Source organism: Nylanderia fulva, unplaced genomic scaffold (genome assembly GCF_048542155.1).
Source record: "Nylanderia fulva isolate GAGA-0341 unplaced genomic scaffold, ASM4854215v1 Scaffold20, whole genome shotgun sequence".
Taxonomy (NCBI): domain Eukaryota; kingdom Metazoa; phylum Arthropoda; class Insecta; order Hymenoptera; family Formicidae; genus Nylanderia; species Nylanderia fulva.
This window is the reverse complement of record NW_028190264.1, coordinates 1797569-1823444: the sequence shown is the minus strand read 5'-3', so window position 1 is coordinate 1823444 and position 25876 is coordinate 1797569. Positions and strand designations below refer to the sequence as shown.

General features: G+C 33.4%; 1 protein-coding gene across 1 annotated transcript in view; it reads right to left on the bottom strand.

Annotated features, from left to right (window-relative positions):
* Positions 1-5857: 5857 nt before the first annotated feature.
* Positions 5858-25876, bottom strand: part of LOC114944027 (UDP-glycosyltransferase UGT5) — a 72161-nt gene continuing 52142 nt past the window's right edge. Inside the window, exon 3 of the mRNA XM_029319730.2 lies at positions 5858-6003. Coding sequence (XP_029175563.1) covers positions 5955-6003 — 49 coding nt within the window. The 3' untranslated portion in view covers positions 5858-5954. The remainder of the gene's footprint in view (positions 6004-25876) is intronic.

Here is a 25876-nt window from a genome sequence, read left to right as displayed (position 1 = left end):
TCCAATATTATTGAATCGTTGCACGTCTGTTAGTTTTTTCATCGGTAAACAGAGAGATATCGATTCTGGTGCATCGTTCGTTAGTTTTCATATTGAATTAAAATTAACGTTGCACTTGTTATTGCTCGGACAGTATCTTGTGATTAAAAACAGTTCAGTAATATCCGTAAAAATATTATTTCCTTCTTACGCACTACATTCTCTGTAATACGGAGATAATATCGCGTATTTTTATCATTAATGCGTCCAATAAATAATAAGTATTTTTCCATGCGATCATCAGAACTGTCATGTAAGGTTGATTGACATTGGCAAGTTTCACTAAATTAATCGATCTTATCATATTCGCGTACTCTGATGCGCGCTTTGTATAATTCAAAGATAATCGCCCGCTGTACACTAATTACATGAGCGCTTTTGGCAATCAATAAATTATGCCTCCATCAATGATCCGTCATAGGATTAGGCAATCTGAAAGCGTCTAGTTAATATCCGCAATGATTACGTTATTGTTTTGGCGTACTTTATGGCTCGATGATTAAATAATCATCGATTAAATCCCTCGACGCGTATATCGACAATAAACGATGATAATTTCCAAAGTCGAATTATTTAATTAAAAAAAAAAAAAAAGAAAGACAGCGATAACAGTTCTACATTATTCCTCAATGATTTCTCAAATCTGTGTGTGTTCAGCTTCCCAAAATATCCGATAAACCGAGTGTTACGCGAGAGAAACGCATTGAATTTCGCCAAGTTTATGAAGCCCTTTTCCTCGCCGAAAAGTATATACGAGCCTTTACAAAAGCCATTTATATTTCCCTCCCTCTCTCGATGTTGCAAATATTATTTCTTACAAATATCTCGTAAGCGAAAGCGGATCCTCGATAGAGCGAGATTTACGAGTGCGCGATCGAGAGGCCGGGTTGCAATAAATCGCGTCGCGGGCGAAAGTCGATCTGGACCGAGACGGAAACGTCGAATTTCCCGCGGAGCCAAAAATACAAGGAGCAGACAGGAACGGTGTAGATATCCCGCGTGAGGGATGGTGGTTGAAATAGCGACGGCAGCAGTCGCGCGGATAAGGTACAGAGAGGATAGTAGAGGGAGAAAACCCGTGGGTACGTAAGCACCATATAACCGACTCGAATAAGAGCCAATATTTGCTCGCTCGCGTCGCGCGAGGTAATCTCGCTCGCTTCTCGCATACGAGAACGAGAAGTAGACGAAACGACGACGCGATGGTGGTGGCGTCGTGCCCGATACGGTATGCACATCCCCTTTCTCTCTTTCGCTTTCGTATCTCCCTCTTTTCGTCCTCTTGCCTTCTCTGGGACTCTCTCTTACCAATTTAGCGTAATCTTGCGCTAAGATGGGTTGTTTAGACTGCAACACTCGAGGCAAGGGATGCGAATAACGCGGGATATTTTGTTCGAGGTAGGAGAATTGACGAGAGCTTTTAATGAAATAATGTGGCGAGAGTGACGTTGGGGAAATATACATGTCTGCGGTCGAAGAGAGAGAGAGATGTGTGTTTCGAAAAAAAGTATCGGAAATTGTTGTAGAAATTGGTACACAGAGAGAATTTTCTCTTTAGAGTTTACCCGGAAAATCATAGTAATCGTGGGGCAATATGGTATTGGAATTTTAGAAGAGTTTCTCTGATTAATATTTACCACAATACAAATATCAATATCTATCGCCAATAAAATATAAAATATGTTCGATTTATTTTATTATGTACATATTAATATTTTTTGTTGTGGTAAATATTAACCAAAGATAATCTTATAAAATTTATTCTTACAATACCGTATTGTCCTACGATTACCAGGATGATTTTCGGAGTAAATTCTAAGAGAAAATTCTCTCCGTGTAGTTTTTATATATTTTAGATTTTCAGACATTTTTATTGATGTATATTTTTTATATTTTATATTTTAATTTGAGGAGAATTATCATATAAGTTGAAAAATATTTGAAACTAAATTTGATATGAGAGTTTGCTATATGTTCTCAATTCTGACATTCTAAATTCGGTTGATATTTTCCTTCGAGAACGAGTATTTGTGGACGCAAATATTTTGCTGACATAATTTAGATATCGTGGATCCTTCTCTCTTGACTGTGGCGAAAATAAAAAGCGAAACAAAAGGTCAGGGAGCAAAGAGCGCGGTTTGTTGCAGCGAGGCAACCGCAATAAGGAATTTCACAAAGAGGAATTTTCATATGACGTTTATTACCGCGGAGTTTTTGGAAAAATGTTGTTAAAATAAACGCTGCGCTATATGAAATAAATCCCAAAATCTTCCAAAGAAAAATATCAAAATTAATTTATAATTCAACAATGTTTTTGTAAGAAAACCTACCTTTTATAATAGAATGTTCTAATCAGTTTTCTAAAAGTTTTGCAAATATTATTATAGAACATTTTCATATTTTTCAGACAATATTTAAAACGAGTTTCGAATAACATTTAAATAACTTTATATGAATTGTCGTATTTTAAATTGAAAGTTGGAGTGAAATACAGTCGCTGTCAAAAGCGTTTGCTTAATGCGACAAGAAGCTTTCTAATTTTTATATCTCTGAAAACTGTTTCACAAAGTCTCTTTAGGATCGTGAACATTTTATATCAAAGGTTTACTCGATTTTCCGTGGCTTATCTCCGACTTGCCGCGAGCGCAAGATTCTTCTTTCTTTTCAAAAGATTCGTATCTGAAAATGCATTAAAGAAACCCGCCTCGGGTTTCTTAGCGATAGTATGGAACTTTTTATGCAATCATAAGTGGCACTTTTAATTCAACTCTTTCTAACGGCGCATACATATATACACGTTCATTCGAAATTTTTCCCTGTCCGAGATTACGAATGCTTCAACGCTTTTCTCATTTAAACTTCATTTCTGCTCGCACTTAATTAACTGGGAGCGTCGAACGTTAACCAGAATCTATTTAATTATCTATTTCGTAGTCTCTCGCTTAGAGTATTATTCCCTATATCGCTATCTACATTAATTAAAGCGCCTTCATGTAGAAACGTGAGTCGTTTAATTTTAAATTCATTTCGCGACTTTATCAAAATTTAATTCTTAATTTCTTATAATTTATCGCGTTTAATACTTGTTTCGCATTTTTTTTTTTTTTATTTGATTTTTTATGTTCTATCAAATCAAAATAAAAAATAAATAAACCTTGGAAAAGAATCTAAGATAAAACTTCGAAACGAGTGAGCATAAAATTATTAAAAAATTAATTCTCACCTCCAGTGACTAAAACTCTTAAAAAAATGAAAGAATATTTAATTGTTAAAAAATGCAGAAAAATTCTAATGGAATAGTCTTTCGTTTCGAGCATAAAAATATCTCAAAAAACATTTAAAATACCTAACGCTATACTGATTACCAGGTGGCCAATTAAAATTCTTATTTTTAAAACAATTAAAATAAAATATTGCGAACTTGTTTAATATGACATAATCATATCAGATATTTTAATACGTTTATTGACAATTTGCACTAAGAGATTCAATATATTTTAGGATCACCGTAGACGAAATTTTATCGATCGTAAAGTGAGCGGAAATGACCATCGCGTTTCCGGCAGCTATTCCGAAATTCTCACTTGAAGCGTGAGCAGACATGTCTTTAACTAACTCGCACGTAAGCACGATAGTCTGATAATCGGCGATTCGGCGGCGTTAATGCATTGTATCTACGCGGTTATCGTGACTTTTCGGCGCGGAGGAATAAAAGCTAATAATCCACTTCGAAGAGTAGCGCTCGATGGAAAGGGTAGATACTTATTGAGGCGATTACCGTTATTGCGCGAACGTGCCCATGTACCAGCCAGTGGCATAACCCTGCCTCGGAGAGAAGCTTTCCGGACATCGAGCCACTTACGAACTCGCGCATGACGGTTCCTGATGGCTACGTATGGGGGAAAATAACGAGTTCTTTCACCCCCGTTTGCGAAGCATCGCGCGAATACTTCCCATTACGAAGCGAATGCCCCGTCATGGTACGGTTGAATAATTTAGACTTAACAAGCTGCATATACCGATCAGGTATTATATAATCGATAAAGTATCGATAAAGTGGATTATTGATGCGCTATTGAATTTTGCGCCGTGAATCGTGAATGAAATGCACGTATGTGTAGATATATCTTACCTTCGTTCATGGTAATTTAAACCATTTCATTTTTTAAGTGGATGCAAAAGATGAATGAATCGTAAATTTTTAATATATAACATAGAAATAATCGTCAAAAATTGTAATCATATTCATGATTAAATATATAAGTAAAATGTGCATATACCGATCAGGTATTATATAATTGATATAAAGTATCGATAAAGTGGATTATTGATGCGCTATTGAATTTTGCGCCGTGAATCGTGAATGAAATGCACGTATGTGTAGATATATCTTACCTTCGTTCATGGTAATTTAAGCCATTTCATTTTTTAAGTTGACGCAAAAGATGAATGAATCGTAAATTTTTAATATATAACACAGAAATAATCGTCAAAAAGTTTTAATCATATTCATGATTAAATATATGTATAAGTAAACATACGTATATAAGTAAAATGTCCATATAGCGATCAGATATTATATAACCAATAAAGTATCGATAAAGTGAATTATTGATGCGCTATTAAATTTAGCGCAGTGAATTGTGAATGAAATGTACGTATATCTACATATGTATATCTTACCTTCGTTCATGGTAATTTAAGGCATTTCATTTTTTAAGTTGACGCAAAAGATGAATGAATCGTATATTTTTAATATATAACACAGAAATAATCGTCAAAAAATTTTAATCATATTCATGATTAAATATATAAGTGAAATGTGCATATACCGATCAGGTATTATATAATCGATAAAGTGGGTTATTGATGCGCTATTGAATTTTGCGCCGTGAATCATGAATAAAATATACGTATATATCTTACCTTTTTAAGTTGACGCAAAAGATGACTGAATCGTATATTTTAATATATAAATTGTATATTTTAATATATATAACACGGAAATATTCGTCAAAAAGTTTTAATCATATTCATGATTAAATATATTTAAAATGTACATGAACCAAAAATGAGAAATTTTAATACTTTTATTTGCTTTGCATATATTTATTAGTTCTTTAAAGAAAATTATTCATTGTTTCGTTCTATATCGTCAAAGAATATTTTTATTTTAAGATCCAGAAGATATTTTATGCATTTTGGGATAATTGCAGAACATTGAAAGTACGTATTAGAGCTACGTACAATAAAAGAAATAAAGAACAGGGAAATTAAAATAGAAAATAGAAACAGAGAAATAGTTCAATATAACAGTTCAATATAAAACACTATAGAAAAACAATATAGAACAGTTCAATATAAAACATATAAAATATAATTTAATAACACAGAATAAAGGAACAAAAGAAAAGTAAGTGCTAAGGTAAAGAAATGAAATTTCTCTATTTTGTGTTATTAAAGTACATTTCATATGTAATTATATTAAATTGTTCTCTATATCCTGTTCTTGATTTCTGTTCTCCATTTCCTGCTTTTTATTTGTGCAGCCCTTAAGCTTGTATATTTTAATATATAACAGGAATAATCGTCCAAAAGTTTTACCAGGTTCATGAATATAGTATGTAAAATGTACATGAACAAAAAACGAGAAATTTTAATACTTTTATTTGCTTTGCATATATTTTTTAGTTCTTTAAAAAAAATTATTTATTGTTTTAAATTGAAAAAGTTAATTAATTGTTTTAATTAAAAAGTTAACATATAAAGTTCTTAAATTTTTTTATATAAAGTTAATATATAGTTTCTTTACTCTTTTTCCTGAATTGCATTCTAGTTAATTTTTGATAATTAATCTGCATATAATGTTATATATATATACCTGTATATATATATGTATACCTGTAATATTACACTCACCGAAACGATGCACAACGAAAGAGCTCTATAATATAAAGGGTTGATCTATAACATATAAAAAACAAATTTTAAATGTATACAAAATAGTTTTCAAAATAATTAATATTTGAAAAAGTCAATAATGCAATTAATATTTTATTCGTATCATACAATAAAATGAAATTGTGTTACAAAAATAATTAAATTTTTTAAATATTTTTTAGATCTAAAATTTATATAAAATATTATAAAATTAAATAGAAAACAAGAGTAGAAAATAAGGAACAGTTTAATATAAAAGAAAATTATATACCTATTTTATATCGAAATTATATGTTTTATATTGAACTGTTCTCTATTCCCTATTCCCGCTTTCTATCGTTTATTCCCTGTCCCTTATTTCTTTTATTGTGTCAAGCCCCATACGGTCACGCTCGCGCTTGTTAATCAGCTATTAGCGCGGAGGCGAAGGAAATAATTTAACTCGATATATCGTTGATAGCCCAGTTAAACTAACAATTTACGACATAGTCACGCGTGCACCGCCGCTCGGCATTATAATAAATGCAAATTAAGTGTGTGTTATGCGCGCATGTTTCAATATACACGATATACAGAATCTCACTCCCTCGTTCACCAGACTGTGCAGCGTGTCCCGACTATCAGGCATGAAATCGTGCAGATTAGTAAGGGTGGTAAAGCAAAAAAATTACATTGATTAATTCGAGTAATAAATTATTAGAATATCTGTGTGCGGTGAGGAAGCTCACCTCCCATTCATATTTTGTTAGTATATCGAAACTGACGTCGGGTAAGGCATGTAATTATCTATCTGCATCCTTTACCAAAGATAATCTTGTTGACATGTAAACTATGCGTATAGAACATTTAAATGCATTGTTAGTATAGGTTGTAGAATTAATTTTGGATCAATATAACGTCATGTCAAAATGAGGTTTTATTTACAATCCACAAATATTAGTGTATAATTAATACACAAATAATTTTGATAAATAAATAATTTATTGATTCATTAATACTCACTCTTTATATACGTGAGTTATCATAGATTAATAATATAAATAGAGTTCGTCGCTTTGATTAATTATTATTTGTTAACTCTAATTCTTTGAAAATATTTTTGTACCTTTTTCGGGTACCTCTTTTTCCGGGCTAAATAACATATCTCTAGAGTCTACACACTATAAGAAAGTATTTCCATTTCCACTAGCATTTTTACCATCGTGTACATTCTTGATAACAACGCGTTAACCATCGATAACGTTCCTTTTTCTCGCGTTTGCTCCTCGTCGTAACCTTGTACCACGAAGAAACTTAATAGAGCGTCATTCATAACTGACGCGGTTGTCGGATGATATACACACGATAAAAGCGTGCAGACGGTCGACGTTTACCCCAGGAATTCAGGCGATCGAAAATTGGTGTTAAAAATGACGCGTATGGCGATGCTCCAGTCATAGAATAACGAGAGAACATTTTCTCAAAGTGCATCGCTATTATGTCAGATTTGTTGTTGACAAATTCTCGCAACAGAACAATGAATGTAATTTTTGATACGTGCTTTAGAAACATTTATACTCGAAATTGAAAATAACTATATATACGTTCCTTTAACTCCTGATCGTTTCGATATTAAAAAGGAATTGAAAATTAATTTAATTAAAATTAAAATAAAATTATAACACGTGAATGAAATCGCGGCTGAAAAGAGAGTTTTTGAGGAAATTTGTGAAAATTGTTATTAAATTTCAAACTCGCGAAACTCAATTTAATTTATTTCTGAAAACAATCGATGCAATTATATTACATTTTCTATTACAATAACATTGCACATATATACGAAGAGGTATATATACTGATATAAAATCACGTTGGCAAATATTCTCCGACTTTCGGTGTTACTTGTGCATTTTTGCCTTTGAAGCAAATAGCAGCAAATTAGATTCGGCCAACACACACACACACACACACACACGCACACATATATAGACGTTTACAGACAACGCGAAACAAGTCAAGGGTCTTGCGCGTTTAGATTGGTTAGTCAGAGCGGTGCATCAAAGCACCTCTAACGAACTAATTATCGCTTCTCTCTCTGCACGGTTTACAGCGCCTTTCCTTTCAGAGTCCTCGCAATCCGCTCCTATCCTGGCCGATCCTGCGAACAGCTCGACCCAGACATGCAGGTAATGCGCTTGTGCTACGAGATTCCGTAAATTTGTTTCGCTTATTTAGCGCGAGGGTTTAACAATAGAATATATATCGATAAAAAGTGTGTGCGTGCGCTCGCACATTTTATTAACATTCTGTTTAATATAATAACGCAATTAAATATTTTACATTACATACACTTTGATGAAAAAATATTTCCAATTCTTTTCTTCGCTTCGCCAATAAAAAAAGCACAACCTTTTCCAACATTTCGTATTTTTAATTATCAACGCGTTTAATTAAACACACGGTGAGAATGGAACGTGCGAAATGTACATGGAAATTTACATAGTTTTTGACGATATTATACACTTTCGCGAATCCAGTTCCTGGGATCTCTCTTGGTTCGCCTCGCGCGGAATATGTCAAGAATATATTGCGATTCAGATTCATCAGACTCATCGCGTCTCGTTTTAATTGTCCGTCCTCGGCCGCGTTTCTCCTCCTTCCTGGCGCGGACAATTTCCATGTAAATTCTAACGTAAATAAAAACACCGACGTAAGTTTTAATACCCTACCGGTGCGAACTCTGTGTCGTCTCCCGGAGGGCGTCAACGAGATTATTTGTGCGTTAGCGCCTCTGGTGGTTTGTCCCAGGTCCTCGCGTAAAGACTTTAACAAATTAATTTATATTCCACGGCGACAGCCATTTTGCAAACTACACTCTCTGCGCGCACTCCGCGGTGACCGAGAGAGAGAGAGAGAGAGAGAGAGAGAGGATTGACCGTCCCCTGGGAAAACAACCCCGGCGAGCTGCTGTCATTTTAACGAGCCGGTGTTAATCATTCGCGACGCTGCCCGGTCATGTTTTCGCGCGCGTTTCGAGGAAGGGGTTGGGATTTTCCCCGGGATCAATTTACACGCAATCTACGACGGGTCACTCGAAGGAGGAATTATTTAACCGTCAATCACGACGACGGCGCGAATAAATAATATTACAACTGCCGATATTGGTCATAACCGGATAATTATTATTAGCGGACGGATACAGTCGATATTAATTCGCGAGAGCGAATTGCATTTGATCATTTTGTTCGAATCCGCGAGTTTATACGGATTTACGGGATTCTCATTACACTGTCAAATCATATGTCGCATTAAAATTTATCGATGATTGTTTAAGCAAACGGTTTGGTTAAGATTAATATCATATTTCTCCTATTCCATTTTTATTGATGTATAAATATTAATTTCTCTCATTCTCTCTCCTTCTCCCGCTTTTATTATATAATACCTCCATAATGCCAGAAATTTTAAAATAACGTTTCGCAAATAATATAGGTACCTTTTTAGGAGCGGAATTGAAATACAATAAATTCTCCCCGTCCTTTTTCTATCGATGTGCCTTCCAATAAACTGTAAAACCTGACGTAACAGCGTGCATTAAATGCTCCGATTTTGCTGGATTTAACGCGAAACGAATTCTGGTCGCGCGGCGATTATTTTAAATCGACAACGCTCTGAACTTTCACCCAGCGGCGAGTATTGCGAACGACAATGCACAGCGGCGGTGCAGCAGCAAGAAATACAATCCATTAACTCGGAAACGCGTAATGTGACAGCGCCAAATATACCCGTCTGCGCCAAGCGCGCGCTATATTACAGGGGATATTCGACAAAGATTTTCTATAAATAAATTTGTCCGCGTAACCGTCCATTATATTCGGGAATTGGTGGACGGAAAAATACGAGCAAAAATCCGCATCAGTTTTGTATCCCCGATAGGGAATAACCACGTTGTATTTCTGTATTATTTAGAACGTATCTTCCAGCTCGGGTTTATCAAGTCGCTGCACACTATGTAACATTTTTTCTTGCGATCCACTTGCGAGAAAGAGAGAGAGAGAGATCTATAATATATAAAAAACAAATTTTAAATGTATACAAAATAGTTTTCAAAATAATTAATATTTGAAAAAGTTAATAAGTAATGCGCAATTAAAATTTTATTCTCATTGTAACATATAATATTTAATAAAATTACATTATAAAAATTATTACACTTTTTAATTCTTTTTTTAAATTTAAATTTATATAAAACATAATAAAATTTAATTTTTAAAAAGTAAGTATAAAATCCTAAAATTTTTAAAAACTAAGGTCCACTTGCGAGAGGGAGAGAGAGTGTGTGTGTGTGTAGGAAGGGGTTTGTTAGAAATTTATAATCCATCTAGAGAGAAGGCGGGTGTTGGTCCTCCTATCCTCCTCAGTTCGTTATTATTTCGCTAGCTGTGTAATATTTGAGATACGATGGCTGCTGGGCACGTCACGAAGTTTCATTGTACTCACCGTATTTAGACGGTTTGTGCCTAACCGCAGAAGCTAAATGGCAGACGAAATTCTCGAGCTTTTGCCTACGGTACCCTGGACGCCGCAACAGTTGAAATTAATTATCCTTCTGTAAATGTGCATCGCGCATTAATTGAATTAGCGGTGCATTAACTTAACGAAGATAATAATTTACAATAGACTTTCGACGGAGTCTTGTGTCCTTATTTTGGTCTGCGATATTTTTATTCCAAAACTCTTCTTACACGATATTAACGACACAGAAAAAAACAGTATCCTTGAAAGAATGCAAATATGCCTTGATTCAAGTATATTTTATCCTTATAATAGCGCCAAATATAAATAATTTTGGATAAAGGATAATTTATTCTTAAAACAAAGTGCAAAATATTCTTGGTTAAAACTGAAATTTACTTATAAATTAAGTTTGTTTTTACCATATGCGATTTTTAAAACAAGAATATATCTTAAGGATAAAATATACTTTACACAAACTTATTTATTATTAAGCAGGCAAATAAAAATTTGTGATTACAAAGAGCATTCTATGCTTAAATCAATCAAATAGCGTTCGAGAATAAAAATATACTTGAATCAAGGATTCCTTTTTTTCTGTGCGGTGCGTTAACTTAACGAAGATAATAATTTACAATAGACTTTCGACGGAGTCTTATTTTGGTCTGCGATATTTTTATTCCAAAACTCTCCTTACATAATATTAACGACACAGAAAAAAACAGTATCCTCGAAAGAATGCAAATATGCCTTGATTCAAGTATATTTTATCCTTATAATAGCGCCAAATATAAATAATTTTGGATAAAGGATAATTTATTCTTAAAACAAAGTGCAAAATATTCTTGGTTAAAACTGAAATTTACTTATAAATTAAGTTTGTTTTTACCATATGCGATTTTTAAAACAAGAATATATCTTAAGGATAAAATATACTTTACACAAACTTATTTATTATTAAGCAGGCAAATAAAAATTTGTGATTACAAAGAGCATTCTATGCTTAAATCAATCAAATAGCGTTCGAGAATAAAAATACACTTGAATCAAGGATTCCTTTTTTTCTGTGGACCCTTACGTCATATAAAATTTTAAAAAATATTCGTCGGACACTCTTACCTTTTTCTCTTTTAACCGCAGAGACACGTAACAATGTTTTCAACTCGCGACGTTTATCCGTCTCGAAATTAACGAATTAAGCGACTATTAATTTTCCGGCCAATTCTAATTCGCCGGCTTGCTCGGCGGTTTTTTTTTCCCGGGAGATTTCTTGCGTGTCGAAAAGCGCACAAGGACGACGACGAAGGACGAAAACAAGGGAAACTACGGGAAAACGGTATAGTGGTACACGCGTTATTACGTCTTCCACGAGGGTCGAATAAGCAGGACGACATGGCAGTCGGGCGTGCTCGAGAGTGCGAGGGAAAAGCAAGGGGCAATATGTTCCGAAATTGTTTTACTTCGGGAGGTCTAGAGGAGAGAGAGAGAGAGTGAGGGAGGACAGAAGCAAAGAGAAGATAAAAATGTTTCGCCGTTCCTTCGTGCACAGGAGCTGTGCGTCGCGCTGCTTCCTGCTCCGCCGCGGAGTAACTTTTGCGGGATGTGATGTGGAAAATTGGATTCAAGTTCGGGGCGGCGTGTAGGCGCAAGGGAAAGAGCACACCGAGGGAAGAAAAGGGGGAGCGAGAACCCGGGGATGTGGCGAGAGAGTGCCAGAAGTCGAAGAGGGAGGGAAGAAAGTCACCCCGTGTCGCGCTGTTGAGACTCGGAGGTTGAGGGTGGTTGAAAACAAGAAGGAGATAAAGTCGCCGCAAGGGTCAGACGCGGCGGAACGGAAAGGACCGAAACTGATCCGGAAGAACCTGGTCGAAAGGCTGAGGACGCGAGAGATTATCTCCGAGTCAAGGACACATTTATTGCGCTCTCGAAGAACCCTTCTCGCTCGCTAATTTTTCCGTATTCGTGGAATACTTTTCATTTTCTCTCCTATATTCAGTGTTGTGCTTAGATGATTTTCAAATTAGTTGGATAAAGATGAGATAAAAATATGTAAAATATATCTAGATGAAAGATAAAATTATATGGTGATTCGGTTAAACGGTTATAAAAAAATGTAAATTATAGAAAGGATGTAAAAATATATGTATTCATATTTTTATTTATAAATTTTTATCGCTTATACTGCTTAAGTTCTACCATTTAAGTATTTTTAAGTGCTATGATTCTAAATCAAAATTATCTGAAAATTATTTTAGATAATTTAGTAAAAATAATACTTTGTTTATCTAACAATAAGATGCATATATAGATAAAACATATTTTTATTATATTCTTCTCTTTCATTTTCTCTCCTACTCCATTCAGTGTTGTGCTTAGATGATTTTCAAATTAGTTGGATAAAGATGAGATAAAAATATGTAAAATATATCTAGATGAAAGATAAAATTATATGGTGATTTGGTTAAATGGTTATAAAAAAAATGTAAATTATAAAAAGGATGTAACAATATATGTATTCATATTTTTATTTATAAATTTTTATCGCTTACTGCTTAAGTTCTACCATTTAAGTATTTTTAAGTGCTATGATTCTAAATCAAAATTATCTGAAAATTATTCTAGATAATTTAGTAAAAATAATACTTTGTTTATCTAGCAATAAGATGCATATATAGATAAAACATATTTTTATTATATTCTTCTCTTTCATTTTCTCTTCTACCCCATTCAGTGTTGTGCTTAGATGATTTTTAAATTAGTTGGATAAAGATGAGATAAAAATATGTAAAATATATCTAGATGAAAGATAAAATTATATGATAATTCGGTTAAACGGTTATAAAAAAAATGTAAATTATAAAAAGGATGTAACAATATATGTATTCATATTTTTATTTATAAATTTTTATCGCTTACTGCTTAAGTTCTACCATTTAAGTATTTTTAAGTGCTATGATTCTAAATCAAAATTATCTGAAAATTATTCTAGATAATTTAGTAAAAATAATACTTTGTTTATCTAGCAATAAGATGCATATATAGATAAAACATATTTTTATTATCTATATAAAGATAAGATGACGCCAAAGCTTCATGTAGATGATCATCTATATAATTTTATTTAGATAACAGCAAACACTAAATGTTGGGATGTTTCAGTTCAAATTGACGCTACAGAAAGAGTGTGCTATGTGTGCTGTATTTCTTTTTTACCTTTGCATCCCGTATGACAGGCAGTCAGCTGTTTTTTTCTCAGCTGCTTTTCAGCCTGTTCGTCAATGTCGTGTTTTTTCCGAAATGAGGAGATACGACGGACTTTGTGATCGGCTCTTTTGACATTAACTTTTGGACTGCCAGCGTGGACTGGCGGCTTCATCAAGAAGACTTTTCGCGACGGTAGACAGAATTTTTGATTTGTGGCGGAGACTTCAAACGCGGCGGCGAGAGTTGAAAAAGCGCGGGAGTTCTCTCGCGAGGATTAATGCGTGACTGGCGAAATTAATTTAGATTGCAGATCATAATTCATAGCTCTCTGACTACCTTGATTTACTAAAGTTAGTCGCGGCTCGTCTTCTCTCTCTCTCTCTCTCTCTGTCTCTTCCTTTTTTGTCAGATATTACATGAATAAAAAGCGAATTTAGTTAATCATGTTATCCGCAGCTTATATATTTGGCCCGGTAGTTACTTAAAATATATTACGATTATATATATATATGAGTACATACGTATATATGTATATATAACTAAAAGCGAATCTCGAGGTAATCCTTAAAAATAATATGTACGTATTTAAAGAACATTTGGAATTAATTATGCTTTATGTAATAAAATTTGATCTTCGTAAATATAGTTATTTCAGAAAGCAGCTTTTACGTATATTTAGGTAAAAAAAACTAATTCAATTACAAACAGAATATCTTAAATAGATTATTTTTACATATATAATTTATTTCTCCATTTTCAAATATAATGAATTTTTAATTAACTTTTCTTATACCATAAATCATATATTTCAATATTCTATCCTAATATTATAACGAGAAAAGTTTGAAAGTCTTGATTGTAATCCTACCGGATATAAAACCAATTCAAGCAGCAAATAGTTTTGACAAGTCAAAACTAATTTTCCGAACGAAATTTTAGCGAAGTAGCAAAACTTGACGACCGAAAACAACGGGGTATAATTTGTTCTTGTGCGCGATTCTGATCGAGAGAAGAAAAAGAATTCGCCGGAGATTTGCGAGGCATGTAAGCGTCGATTGGCTTTCCGAAAGTTCCTCTCGAGTGGCTCAATCTTTTAGACGAAGATAAACGCTCTTAATTCCGGCGACCCTTTTCCAGATGAAAGGACCGACTGAAAAAACACCCTATAAGTAATTCGATAGTGACCTGAAAGTCCTTCTCGATCGAGAGGAGGCACATTCTGAGGAACGGCGATTATCGTGGTTCGACGGACGTCCAAGGAGCGAGCGATAAAACAAAATCGCGTTGACGGCGCTAAGCTATGCGAAGTGAACGCGTTACATATCGAGTGGAAAAATATTTGAATCACAAATATCGGTATTACCGGAGGATTATTTAGGAGCACCTCGCGATTGTTTTTACGATTTAGACATAAAAAGATAAATCTACAATAAATTTACAAAAATCCTCTTACGTATACAAAACCCTCTTAATATATGTATAAAAATATATATACATATATTAATAGAAATTTTATACACGCGAAGAAAGAAAGCTGAAATAAAATATATGCGTGAATATGTATTAATTATACATTTCTATATTTATTTTAAAATGCACTTGCAACAATTTTTGTGATAAACGAGAGGAAAATTTGAGCAGATGACGAAGAACGTAAACAGAACCCTCTTAATATAATATTATATGTATAAAAAAATATATACATACATTAATAGAAATTTTACACACACGAAAAAAGAAAGCTGAAATAAGATATATGTATATGTATTAATTATACATTTTTATATTTCTTTTGAAATACACTTGCAACAATTTTTGCGATAAATCGAGAGGAAAATTTGAGCAGAAGACGAAGAACGTATACAAAATCCTCTTAATATATGTATAAAAAAATATATACACACATTAATAGAAATTTTAGACACACGAAAAAAGAAAGCTGAAATAAGATATATGTATATGTATTAATTATACATTTTTATATTTTCTTTGAAACACACTTGCAACAATTTTTGCGATAAACGAGAGGAAAATTTGAGCAGAAACGAAGAACGTATACAAAATCCTCTTAATATATGTATAAAAAAATATATACACACATTAATAGAAATTTTAGACACACGAAAAAATGAAAGCTGAAATAAGATATATGTATATGTATTAATTATACATTTTTATATTTCTTTTGAAACACACTTGCAACAATTTTTGCGATAAATCGAGAGGAAAATTTGAGCAGAAACGAAGAACGTATACAAAATCCTCTTAATATATGTATAAAAAAATATATACACACATTAATAGAAATTTTAGACACACGAGAAAATGAAAGCTGAAATAAGATATATGTATATGTATTAATTATACATTTTTATATTTCTTTTGAAATACACTTGCAACAATTTTTGCGATAAACGAGAGGAAAATTTGAGCAAATGACGAAGAACGTGTACAAAATCCTCTTAATATATGTATAAAAAAATATATACACACATTAATAGAAATTTTAGACACACGAAAAAAGAAAGCTGAAATAAGATATATGTATATGTATTAATTATACATTTTTATATTTTCTTTGAAACACACTTGCAACAATTTTTGCGATAAACGAGAGGAAAATTTGAGCAGAAACGAAGAACGTATACAAAATCCTCTTAATATATGTATAGAAAAATATATACACACATTAATAGAAATTTTAGACACACGAAAAATGAAAGCTGAAATAAGATATATATATATGTATTAATTATACATTTTTATATTTTCTTTGAAACACACTTGCAACAATTTTTGCGATAAACGAGAGGAAAATTTGAGCAGAAACGAAGAACGTATACAAAATCCTCTTAATATATGTATAAAAAAATATATACACACATTAATAGAAATTTTAGACACACGAAAAATGAAAGCTGAAATAAGATATATATATATGTATTAATTATACATTTTTATATTTTCTTTGAAACACACTTGCAACAATTTTTGCGATAAACGAGAGGAAAATTTGAGCAGAAACGAAGAACGTATACAAAATCCTCTTAATATATGTATAAAAAAATATATACACACATTAATAGAAATTTTAGACACACGAAAAATGAAAGCTGAAATAAGATATATATATATGTATTAATTATACATTTTTATATTTTCTTTGAAACACACTTGCAACAATTTTTGCGATAAACGAGAGGAAAATTTGAGCAGAAACGAAGAACGTATACAAAATCCTCTTAATATATGTATAAAAAAATATATACACACATTAATAGAAATTTTAGACACACGAAAAATGAAAGCTGAAATAAGATATATATATATGTATTAATTATACATTTTTATATTTCTTTTGAAACACACTTGCAACAATTTTTGCGACAATCGAGAGGAAAATTTGAGCAGAAACGAAGAACGTATATATATATATATATATATACAAAATCCTCTTAATATATGTATAAAAAAATATATACACACATTAATAGAAATTTTAAACACACGAAAAAAGAAAGCTGAAATAAGATATATGTATATGTATTAATTATACATTTTTATATTTCTTTTGAAACACACTTGCAACAATTTTTGCGACAATCGAGGGTAAAATTCGAGCAGATGAAGAACGGATGACGGAGAACGGATGCGAGTTGGAGTGGTATTTAAAGCCGTCCATAAATTCTACTGGACGCGCTCGCAAAATTCCTTCGGATTTTTCCAGATCCCGTCCCAATTGGCCTTCGTTTCCCGATGGCGAATGGCGATGGGAAAGGACAGGGGACACGTGTCGAGCTTTCCGGATGCAGGAGAGAGGATCTAAACGCATTTGGCGTGGTGTGGCAGATATTTCGAGATAGTGCCGGAAACGCAAATTCACATTATTCCGAGTGTACGAGCACTTTGTACCGGAACGCATCGATCAATAACGAAATCGATACACGCATCCTCGAGTATCAATTCCGCCGTTAATTGAATCTTTGCAAATTGCTTAGAATAAAATCGAAGTATAGGGGAATGGGGGTGAAAAACACTTTGGCTCCGGGCTATTTCTGCAACACGATCAACCGTCGTAAAAAAAGTGGAGAGGAATTAAAAATAAAAAAAGCTCTTTGTGGAAGACAAAGAAAGAAAAATATACATTCTGTACAAACGCTAGGAAATAAATCACAATCCCGAATGAAATATCGAAATCACCGATTCCGCAAGACTAAGCAAAAGTAGATTGAAAATTGCGTAAGATGCTTAAAGAATAAAGAGAAGAGAGCGCTCTCTTTTCCTGAATATTTTATAACTTCGAATTTGTTCAATCGGGCGAAATCATTGTTCAGACAATCCGAGAATGCCGCATGATCGAGTGCGAACAATCGCGATCCAGCCGGGGTGGGAATATTTTATACTCTCGACGAGACGCGAGGGAGAGCCTGAGAGATTTGAGTTATCGCGATACGTCCAGCGTTGCGAGGGTATAATACGCACTCCCCGACGTTGGCGACGAGGAGAAAATTTACCGACTGGCTGATAAAACGGCGATACTTTCGGCGCCACGTAGATGGGACGTGCGACAAGCCAGGGACGCGGGATCAATGGGCCACGGAATTTTTCGAAACGTCGTTAAATCCCGCACGTGTCAGCAACGTCCCGCGTGTGCTCGATATATACCACCCCAGGCTGCGCCTTCACACACGCCATTATTTTTAATATCGCCGACACGGACAGCGGTTGCGGCGTAAGCGCTTTTTACCTGATACTCTCTCGCGCAAGATCGACGTGATTTAATTTAGGGGACCGATACCCCTAGTATGAAACTCCAACGCTGTCCTAGGCGTTTACACGTGTACACACGTTCGAATCGAGATCGAGATAAATTCTATCGGGTTGCTACCAAGTCGTTTACAATGTTAATTAATCGGGCGAATCTTGGGAATTTTTATAATTCGTAAAAAAAAAAATTAAATTATTAAATTAATAAAATTATTAATTAAATTAAATTATTTGTTCACACTTTTTTTTCTATTATAATATTCAATAGATTTTAAAGCTAAATATTAAACTTCATTGTTTGTAAAATATTTTATTCTTATATAGTAAAATATTTATTATTAAAAATATATATCTGATATAAAGTGTCACACCGAAAATATACAAGTAGATCTCGTTATTTGGAGACGATTTTTCTTAAATGTCGAGAAGGCCATCATTTTTGCATGTTCTCAATGTTTGTCCTCGTGTATCTTTAAAATCCAAATCTTAAAGTAAAATTGTATTAAACCTTTTATTTTCAATCGCTTATAATTCAAAAATTATTGACGCCTCAATATTTTTACCGAGGAACAATTGTCTCCAAATAACGAGATCTACTTGCATATTTTCGGTGGGACACTTTACGTCATACACTCTAGTTATTTTCTTGTCACTTATAGATTTGTCACTTTAGATTTGCAAAAAAAGACTAATTCAGAAACTTTTTATTTTGACAGTTTTATGTTAAATCTTGTTCTATTCTTAATATTTAATATTTAACCGTGATTATTTTTAACATTTTTTTCAATTGTGCTTGTGCGATTGAAAAAATGTTAAATATTAAATATTAAGAATAGTTTTTATTAAACGATTTAAAAATAGTGAAATATATTATTATATGACATTTTTCATACTTCATTTTAATGAGTGTCTGACCTGTATATAAGACCGTGGTAAAGAGAAACGAATACATACCCCGACGTATATCGCATGTTTTTGGTTCGATCCCAGCTGAAGCGGACAAAGAAGGAAGCGAAACGACGTGTACTCTTTTCCGCGGCAATCTGTAACTTCGCCATCCGACGTTAACAGCTCGCCAACACGAAAGAGGGTTGCGGCTTTCCTCCCCACGGCGGTCCACAATCTCTCCCATTTCCCCATCCCACTTCTTAATCTTTAACTTCCTCGTCTCTTGCTTCGGTTTTCTTCCTTTTGCCGGCCGGCCGCTCCACTTCTCTTGCCCTCGTTTCGAAGTATGATGCTTCGAATAAACAGTCTTAACCGCGCGCTGGCAAAGGGAAACGGCAACGAGAAGGAGTAACGAGAAGGGATGTAAAGAGAGAGAGAGAGAGAGTCCTTTTCCTCAGGATCCGCGAGTAGTACGGATCGACGTGCGGTCCGACTCTCGGGTGGCCGCAATCACTTTGCTCGCTCTCTACAAATGTTCCCCGATGAAATCGACGCGATTCAAAGTCAAAAGTCGCAACCGATCCCCGGTCACGAGAGTTGGTTTACAGGGAGTTGGTATGAAATGACCCGGATTAAAGGAGAGTGGTAGTTCGCGTTAGAGTCGTTAACTGTATATGTACGTGCGCAAATTTTATCGGATTCAATATCAAGTTTCGAACGTACGCGAAATCGTGTAAGCTCAAAATTGCAAATCGTATAAAAATAATTGTACAGTATCACACGTTAATGGGAGATTTCTGAGACGAAAATGTCCAGGCAGACTAAAAAAAAGTTTGTTAAATTAAGAAATATTTAGAGTTCAATATGTTCAAATAAATCATTTATTTGAAACGAATAAATATTTATTTGATATAAAAAATACTTATTTGATATAAGAAAATAATTCTTTTTAAAACAAATTTGTTTCAAATAAATGATTCATTTGAACTAAATATTTGTTAAACGATTGAAAATAAAAGCTTTTTTTGTAAACTAAGCCTTGTGAAAATAAATTTGCTCTTTAGTTAATTTCAGATAAAGTTTACTTTAATGGAATTTTAATTTAATGCTTAGTTACAAAGATACATGATTTCAAAAATTGAGAACATTAAAAAAATGATGACTTTTCTCGACATTCTCACTGAGGAAAAATCGTCTCCAAATTGCCCCAGGAATCTCCCATTAACGTGCGATACGATAGGTCTGGGATACTATTTAATATAGAAGATTTGATCTCTTGGAAGACAAACGCAGAAATTAAAAATACTAAGGAAATAATGATTATTTACTTTTTCTCACATTTATTTATATATGTTTTTTCGTATAATTAGAACGGCAGGATTTACCTCGATAGATATTTTATCGCATCGATTACCCTCATCGAGTATATAATCGTTCCGCATTTCCTCGATAATTTATTCGCAAAGTTGGTGTACATACAAAAGGTATAGAAAGTACGTGAAGGTACGTAACAAAAACTTCTTTGAAATCTTTTCAAAGTTTTACATAAATACACTCTCGTGCCGACGAGCCGCTCGTGAAAGTAAACAAAAAGTAACGCTCCTCTCGCTACTTTTTATGCATTAAGTTACCTGTAGTAAAGCTCTACCAATGCTGGTCAGCACTAGCAGTTAAGTAAATCTTCTATTTTTGTTTCCTCATTACAGTGAGTGACCATACTAGTATTACAATTTACAAAGTAAAGTAAAGAAGTGTGTGTTTAAAATTATAAATAATTGCTTACAATTTATTAATATCCATCGGTTATTAATTAAAAAATATAGATTTAAATTGTGTACATGTGTGCATATACATATATATATATATATGTATTATTATAAATATTCCAGAAAATTAAAAAAAATTTTTAATTAATTAATATTCGTTGATGTCATTAGTATAATTATGATTTAAAACCGTAACTAATAATAAAGAAACAAATGCAGTAGAGATAACGAAAAAATGTACAAAAATTGGAATTTTTGTCATAATATTTCACACATATATTTTTTTATAAAAATAATCGCAAGCTTTATTAATTACATAAATTACTCCTATGGAGCGATGTCGCGCGCGAGCACAAAAAGCAAAGTTCCCGGGGCAAAAAGCTAGATGAAATGAATAATGCGACAAAAACATGATTATATGTTATAAGGCGCATAAGACGACGCGAAGAGACAACACTAGGAAACCGTGGCCAGGAGAACGAAGCCCGGATCGCGCGACTGGTATATCGAGCACCTGTTGCCCCCTCGGGATCGGGTATTTACATTTTCATAGACAAGGGAACGGTGTATGTGTATGTGTGTATGTATGTATATCTCGTCCCCGACGTCTCTTCCAGTCATTAAGAAAATTGAACCTTGGGCGAGTCGGAGATTTCGCTTCTCGATAGCAATCCTGGGATATCAAACGACATCCTTATCGATACTTATACATATATCGGTCGCGAATAAAACGTTGAACATGATGTCTCGTCTATTTTCTCGAGATAAGATACGTCGATAAAATGTATCGGGTATCAATTGGTAAAATCAGGAAACAGACGGATTTAAAAATAAACGTGTTTAATTCATGAAATACGCGAGATCGCTTCGTGAATTTGTTGCACGCGATAATAACAGTTTGGTGAATATTTTTCCCGCTCACAATGTGTAACAATTTTTATCAAGTTCTTTTACATTTTCCTTTTAAAGCTTCACGTTCTCGCGGAAATGCGAGGAGAAATTTGTTCGTACAAATTTCTCCTCTCTCGCGCGCGCTGCTATATACGTCTAAAAATAAGTTTTAAATAAGTTATCTCAAGACTGAACTTTATAATTGTAAAGGGCAACGAATTATGGAGTCCGTAAATAATTTTACAGCGACGGAAATTCCGCAACGGTACTGTCACTCCGAGTTCTCGGTGATATGAGAAACGCGCAAAATGAAGGCACGAGACGCAATTAATAGCGGAATAGGAGCAAAAATCTCGCGTCGGTTTCTTGCCGTAAATATATATTGCTCGATGCAAACTGATGAACTTTAGGTCGGCTGTTAGCAATAATAGTTTTTCATTTTCATTTTCCGTCACTGTTTAATTGTAAACTTGACATTTAATCAAATTAATTGACACAAAATACACGTTACGATCAATTATTTCGTGAACTTTTTAGAAATACCTAATCACAGTTTAATAATAATTATATACATTCTTTTTCTCCCTCTCTCTGTTTTCACATTGATATTATTATCGCATAATTTATTATTAAAATTTAATTAATATATATTCAAAAGGCAATAAATTAAATATTCCACAATTCACGAAAATTAAAACAATATAATTTCGCGCACGTATAATAAAAACACGACGAGTCTAAAAGCAGATATATAAGCTGTGCAAAAATGCCCGTAGGGTTCGAAATCGAATGAAAAAAGGTAGAATGCTGAACGATCAAAGTTCATCAGATGGCCAAACTTAATCTCGCCCATCGACTCGCAGCTGGGCCCCCCAGGGAATGCGAGCAAAAGGGCCGAACCACGCTCATGATTCAATCAACCAAGTTAAAACGAGCGAGAAATGACACGACGGGAACGCGAGGCCACTTTATCCATCGTTCAAAAAACGGTTAGCCTGTTGCAGCGTCCTGTAACCGTGCGTGAATCAATTTGATTCGTCGCGCTCTACTCTTCATACTGATGGGTTCCCGCAACTTCAAAAAACGATGATTTTTGAGATATCGAATGCCATCTCAAGCGGAGCGTTTGAATTTCTTTGTTTCCTTTCGGGAAACAATTGCCAAAAAAAATGTGCGCGAACACGAACAAATTGATTTGCGAATTTTTCGCAACGAAAAATTCCGGATTTCATACGTTCTCTGTTACAATCTTTCCTTATTTTTATATATTAATTCCAAAACTTCTTTTAATTTTATATAATTAAATATATATTGTTTTTAAATATAACTTAAAGAGAGAGAGAGAGAGAGGGAGAGAAAGTGATTTAAAGAAGAGCTAAAATCTCTAACAACCTGTTCTATAAAAGTTAATATTTTAAGTTATAGTTCTTTCACATTAAACCGTAAACTATTCTCTCGCAACATCGCAGGTTTTAAAATATTTCAGCAGCGCGGTGAATCTCGCGCTGACTCGAAAATTAAAATCTAACGACGAATAAAGCGAAAAGTTACGATCGTTTTTTATCTAGGTAGTCTATTCTTATCCGAGTCACGAAAGGTTTCGTGCACCGGTGTACGCGAAGAGTTTTATTATTGTAACACAGAGTGCAGTCGAAAAACACGGAGTTAAGTTATCTATAATTTTATCAGGATAAATTAAAGCATGATGAATATATACAATATATATATATATATATACAATAATGACGAAAGAAGCGTAAAAGCGCGGCGTTGAAATTTTTTACCGCCCCGATTATACGATAGCATAACTTTTTCGCTTAAGCAAGATATACAATTATTCATAAAATTTTCTCAGTATACACCTCCAATAAAGCTCAGTATACACGCTTCTGCGCACGTGCACTTTTTGAAGAAAGTACTTTTACCGGCGAGAGAGCTTGAAAAAGAGACAAATATAAAAAGATGCTCGCAAAAATGCATTAACTTAAATACAAGAAAATTAACATGACGCGGTTGCGCCTTGCAGTGTTGCACATTTAAAACTCGCTATATTATTTTGTGACGGAAAATAAGAAACTATGACATCATTTATTCGTGGCCATTAATCATTATTTTATTTTATTTAATTTTTTTAATTTTATATAGTTATAACTTTTATTTTTCAATCTTCTTGATTCTTTCTTAATTACATTTTCGATATTTTATTAAAATAAAATAAATTTTTAAATTATTTATTTTATTTTAATAAAATTAATAATATTAAATAAATTATTTTAATAAAATAAATAAATTCCTTGCTGTGCTTAAAATACATATATTGACTTTGACGTAGTACGACATATGTAGTTTCTCACAATCGTCGATTTTACTAAATTTTCCTCGCAGTTGAGACAAGCAAAAGTTAGGAAAAGAGTTGACGTTGTGTCGACCTACTTTCCGTCCATCCAGAAATTACCCCGTTGCAACTCCAAGTCAGCCCTCGCAATCGTATGAAAAATCCCGCTAGACGGTATTCACCGTGATTCCATTGAAGCGTCGAGCATCTTTTACGAAACGTTTTAAGCATCGTAAACGCGCAGTCGATGCATCAAAGCGTAAAGATGAATGAGAAAAATTGACTTATCTCTTATGCTCTTTCTCGGACTTTTATTAGATAGACTTTTGCGTAAGGAAAAACAAATTTTTGTTACTTGTATATTTTACAGACAATCTCGTTAAAAAATATACATTTTCTCTTTTATGCTCCAGTTTCTGTTTCAAAATATTTTGCTATTTGTCAAACAAAATTTCTCTTTGATAAAATATCCAAATAGTTTTATAGGAAAAAAAATTATTTTATTTATACAAGTCTCGATAATAAAATCAAATCCTTGTCGAGATACTTATTCTTAAAAAGATTGTTTTTAAAGTTTTAAAGGTATATAAAAAGTAGGTAATAAATATAAAAATGATAACACACAGCTGGTGTTTGACAAATTAAAAAATCTAATTTGATTTCCACTCCCAGTTTTGCATCTGCTTTCCTTTCTTGTTGTACAAAGCGTATAGAATCGTCGCCGAAATAATCAAAGGCAGACGGCAAAGAACAAATTTGACCGCAAACTGGTCTTTCATACGTTGAAAGGCATCATTCGGCCGTCGCGTTGCGGCGGTGTAGCCGCTGCAGCAATCGCTGCACGTAGCGGCGCATACCGCCGGCTTTCTGCGGCGCACCGCTGTGTGATTCGATTAAAGTGTCACGTGCGTTTTAAGGGGTTTTTGAACGTCACGTGCAACAGCCTGAATCGGGGGTGAAATGAAAACGCCGCGACGCGTTTCGTGTCGTCACAGTCGTGAAGTCATGACTCTCATTATTTTTATCGCGTCGCGATATGCAACGTCAATTGCATCTCGAACCCTCTCTCTCTCTCTCTCTCTCGCGTTCTTTCTTCGCTGCACAGTAGAAAAATTTGTTTTCTTGTTCAAATTTTTGTGTTAAATATTTAACACATTCATGTGTTAATTTAACATATCACTGTTCTGTTAATTGTACTTATATGTTAAATTATTAAAACAACTGAAAAAAAATGCAAAAATAACACAAAGTGCATCTATTTTTAATTTTACACAATAAATATATTTTGCTTTATTAGTGACAAGATTTATCTGTTAAAATATTTGCAGAAAAAATTGTTGATTTTCTATTTTATAATATAAGGAGATGATAAAATCTAAAACATATTGTTTGTTCATTTCTATATTAAAAGTATGTTAATTTTACACAAAATTTATTTTAAATTATTTGAAGTTTTGCATTTATTTTGTGTTAAAATATTAACACACACAATATTTGTATCTCCATTTAACATATCCATATTAAATTAACACAAAAGTTTCTGTGGACCATT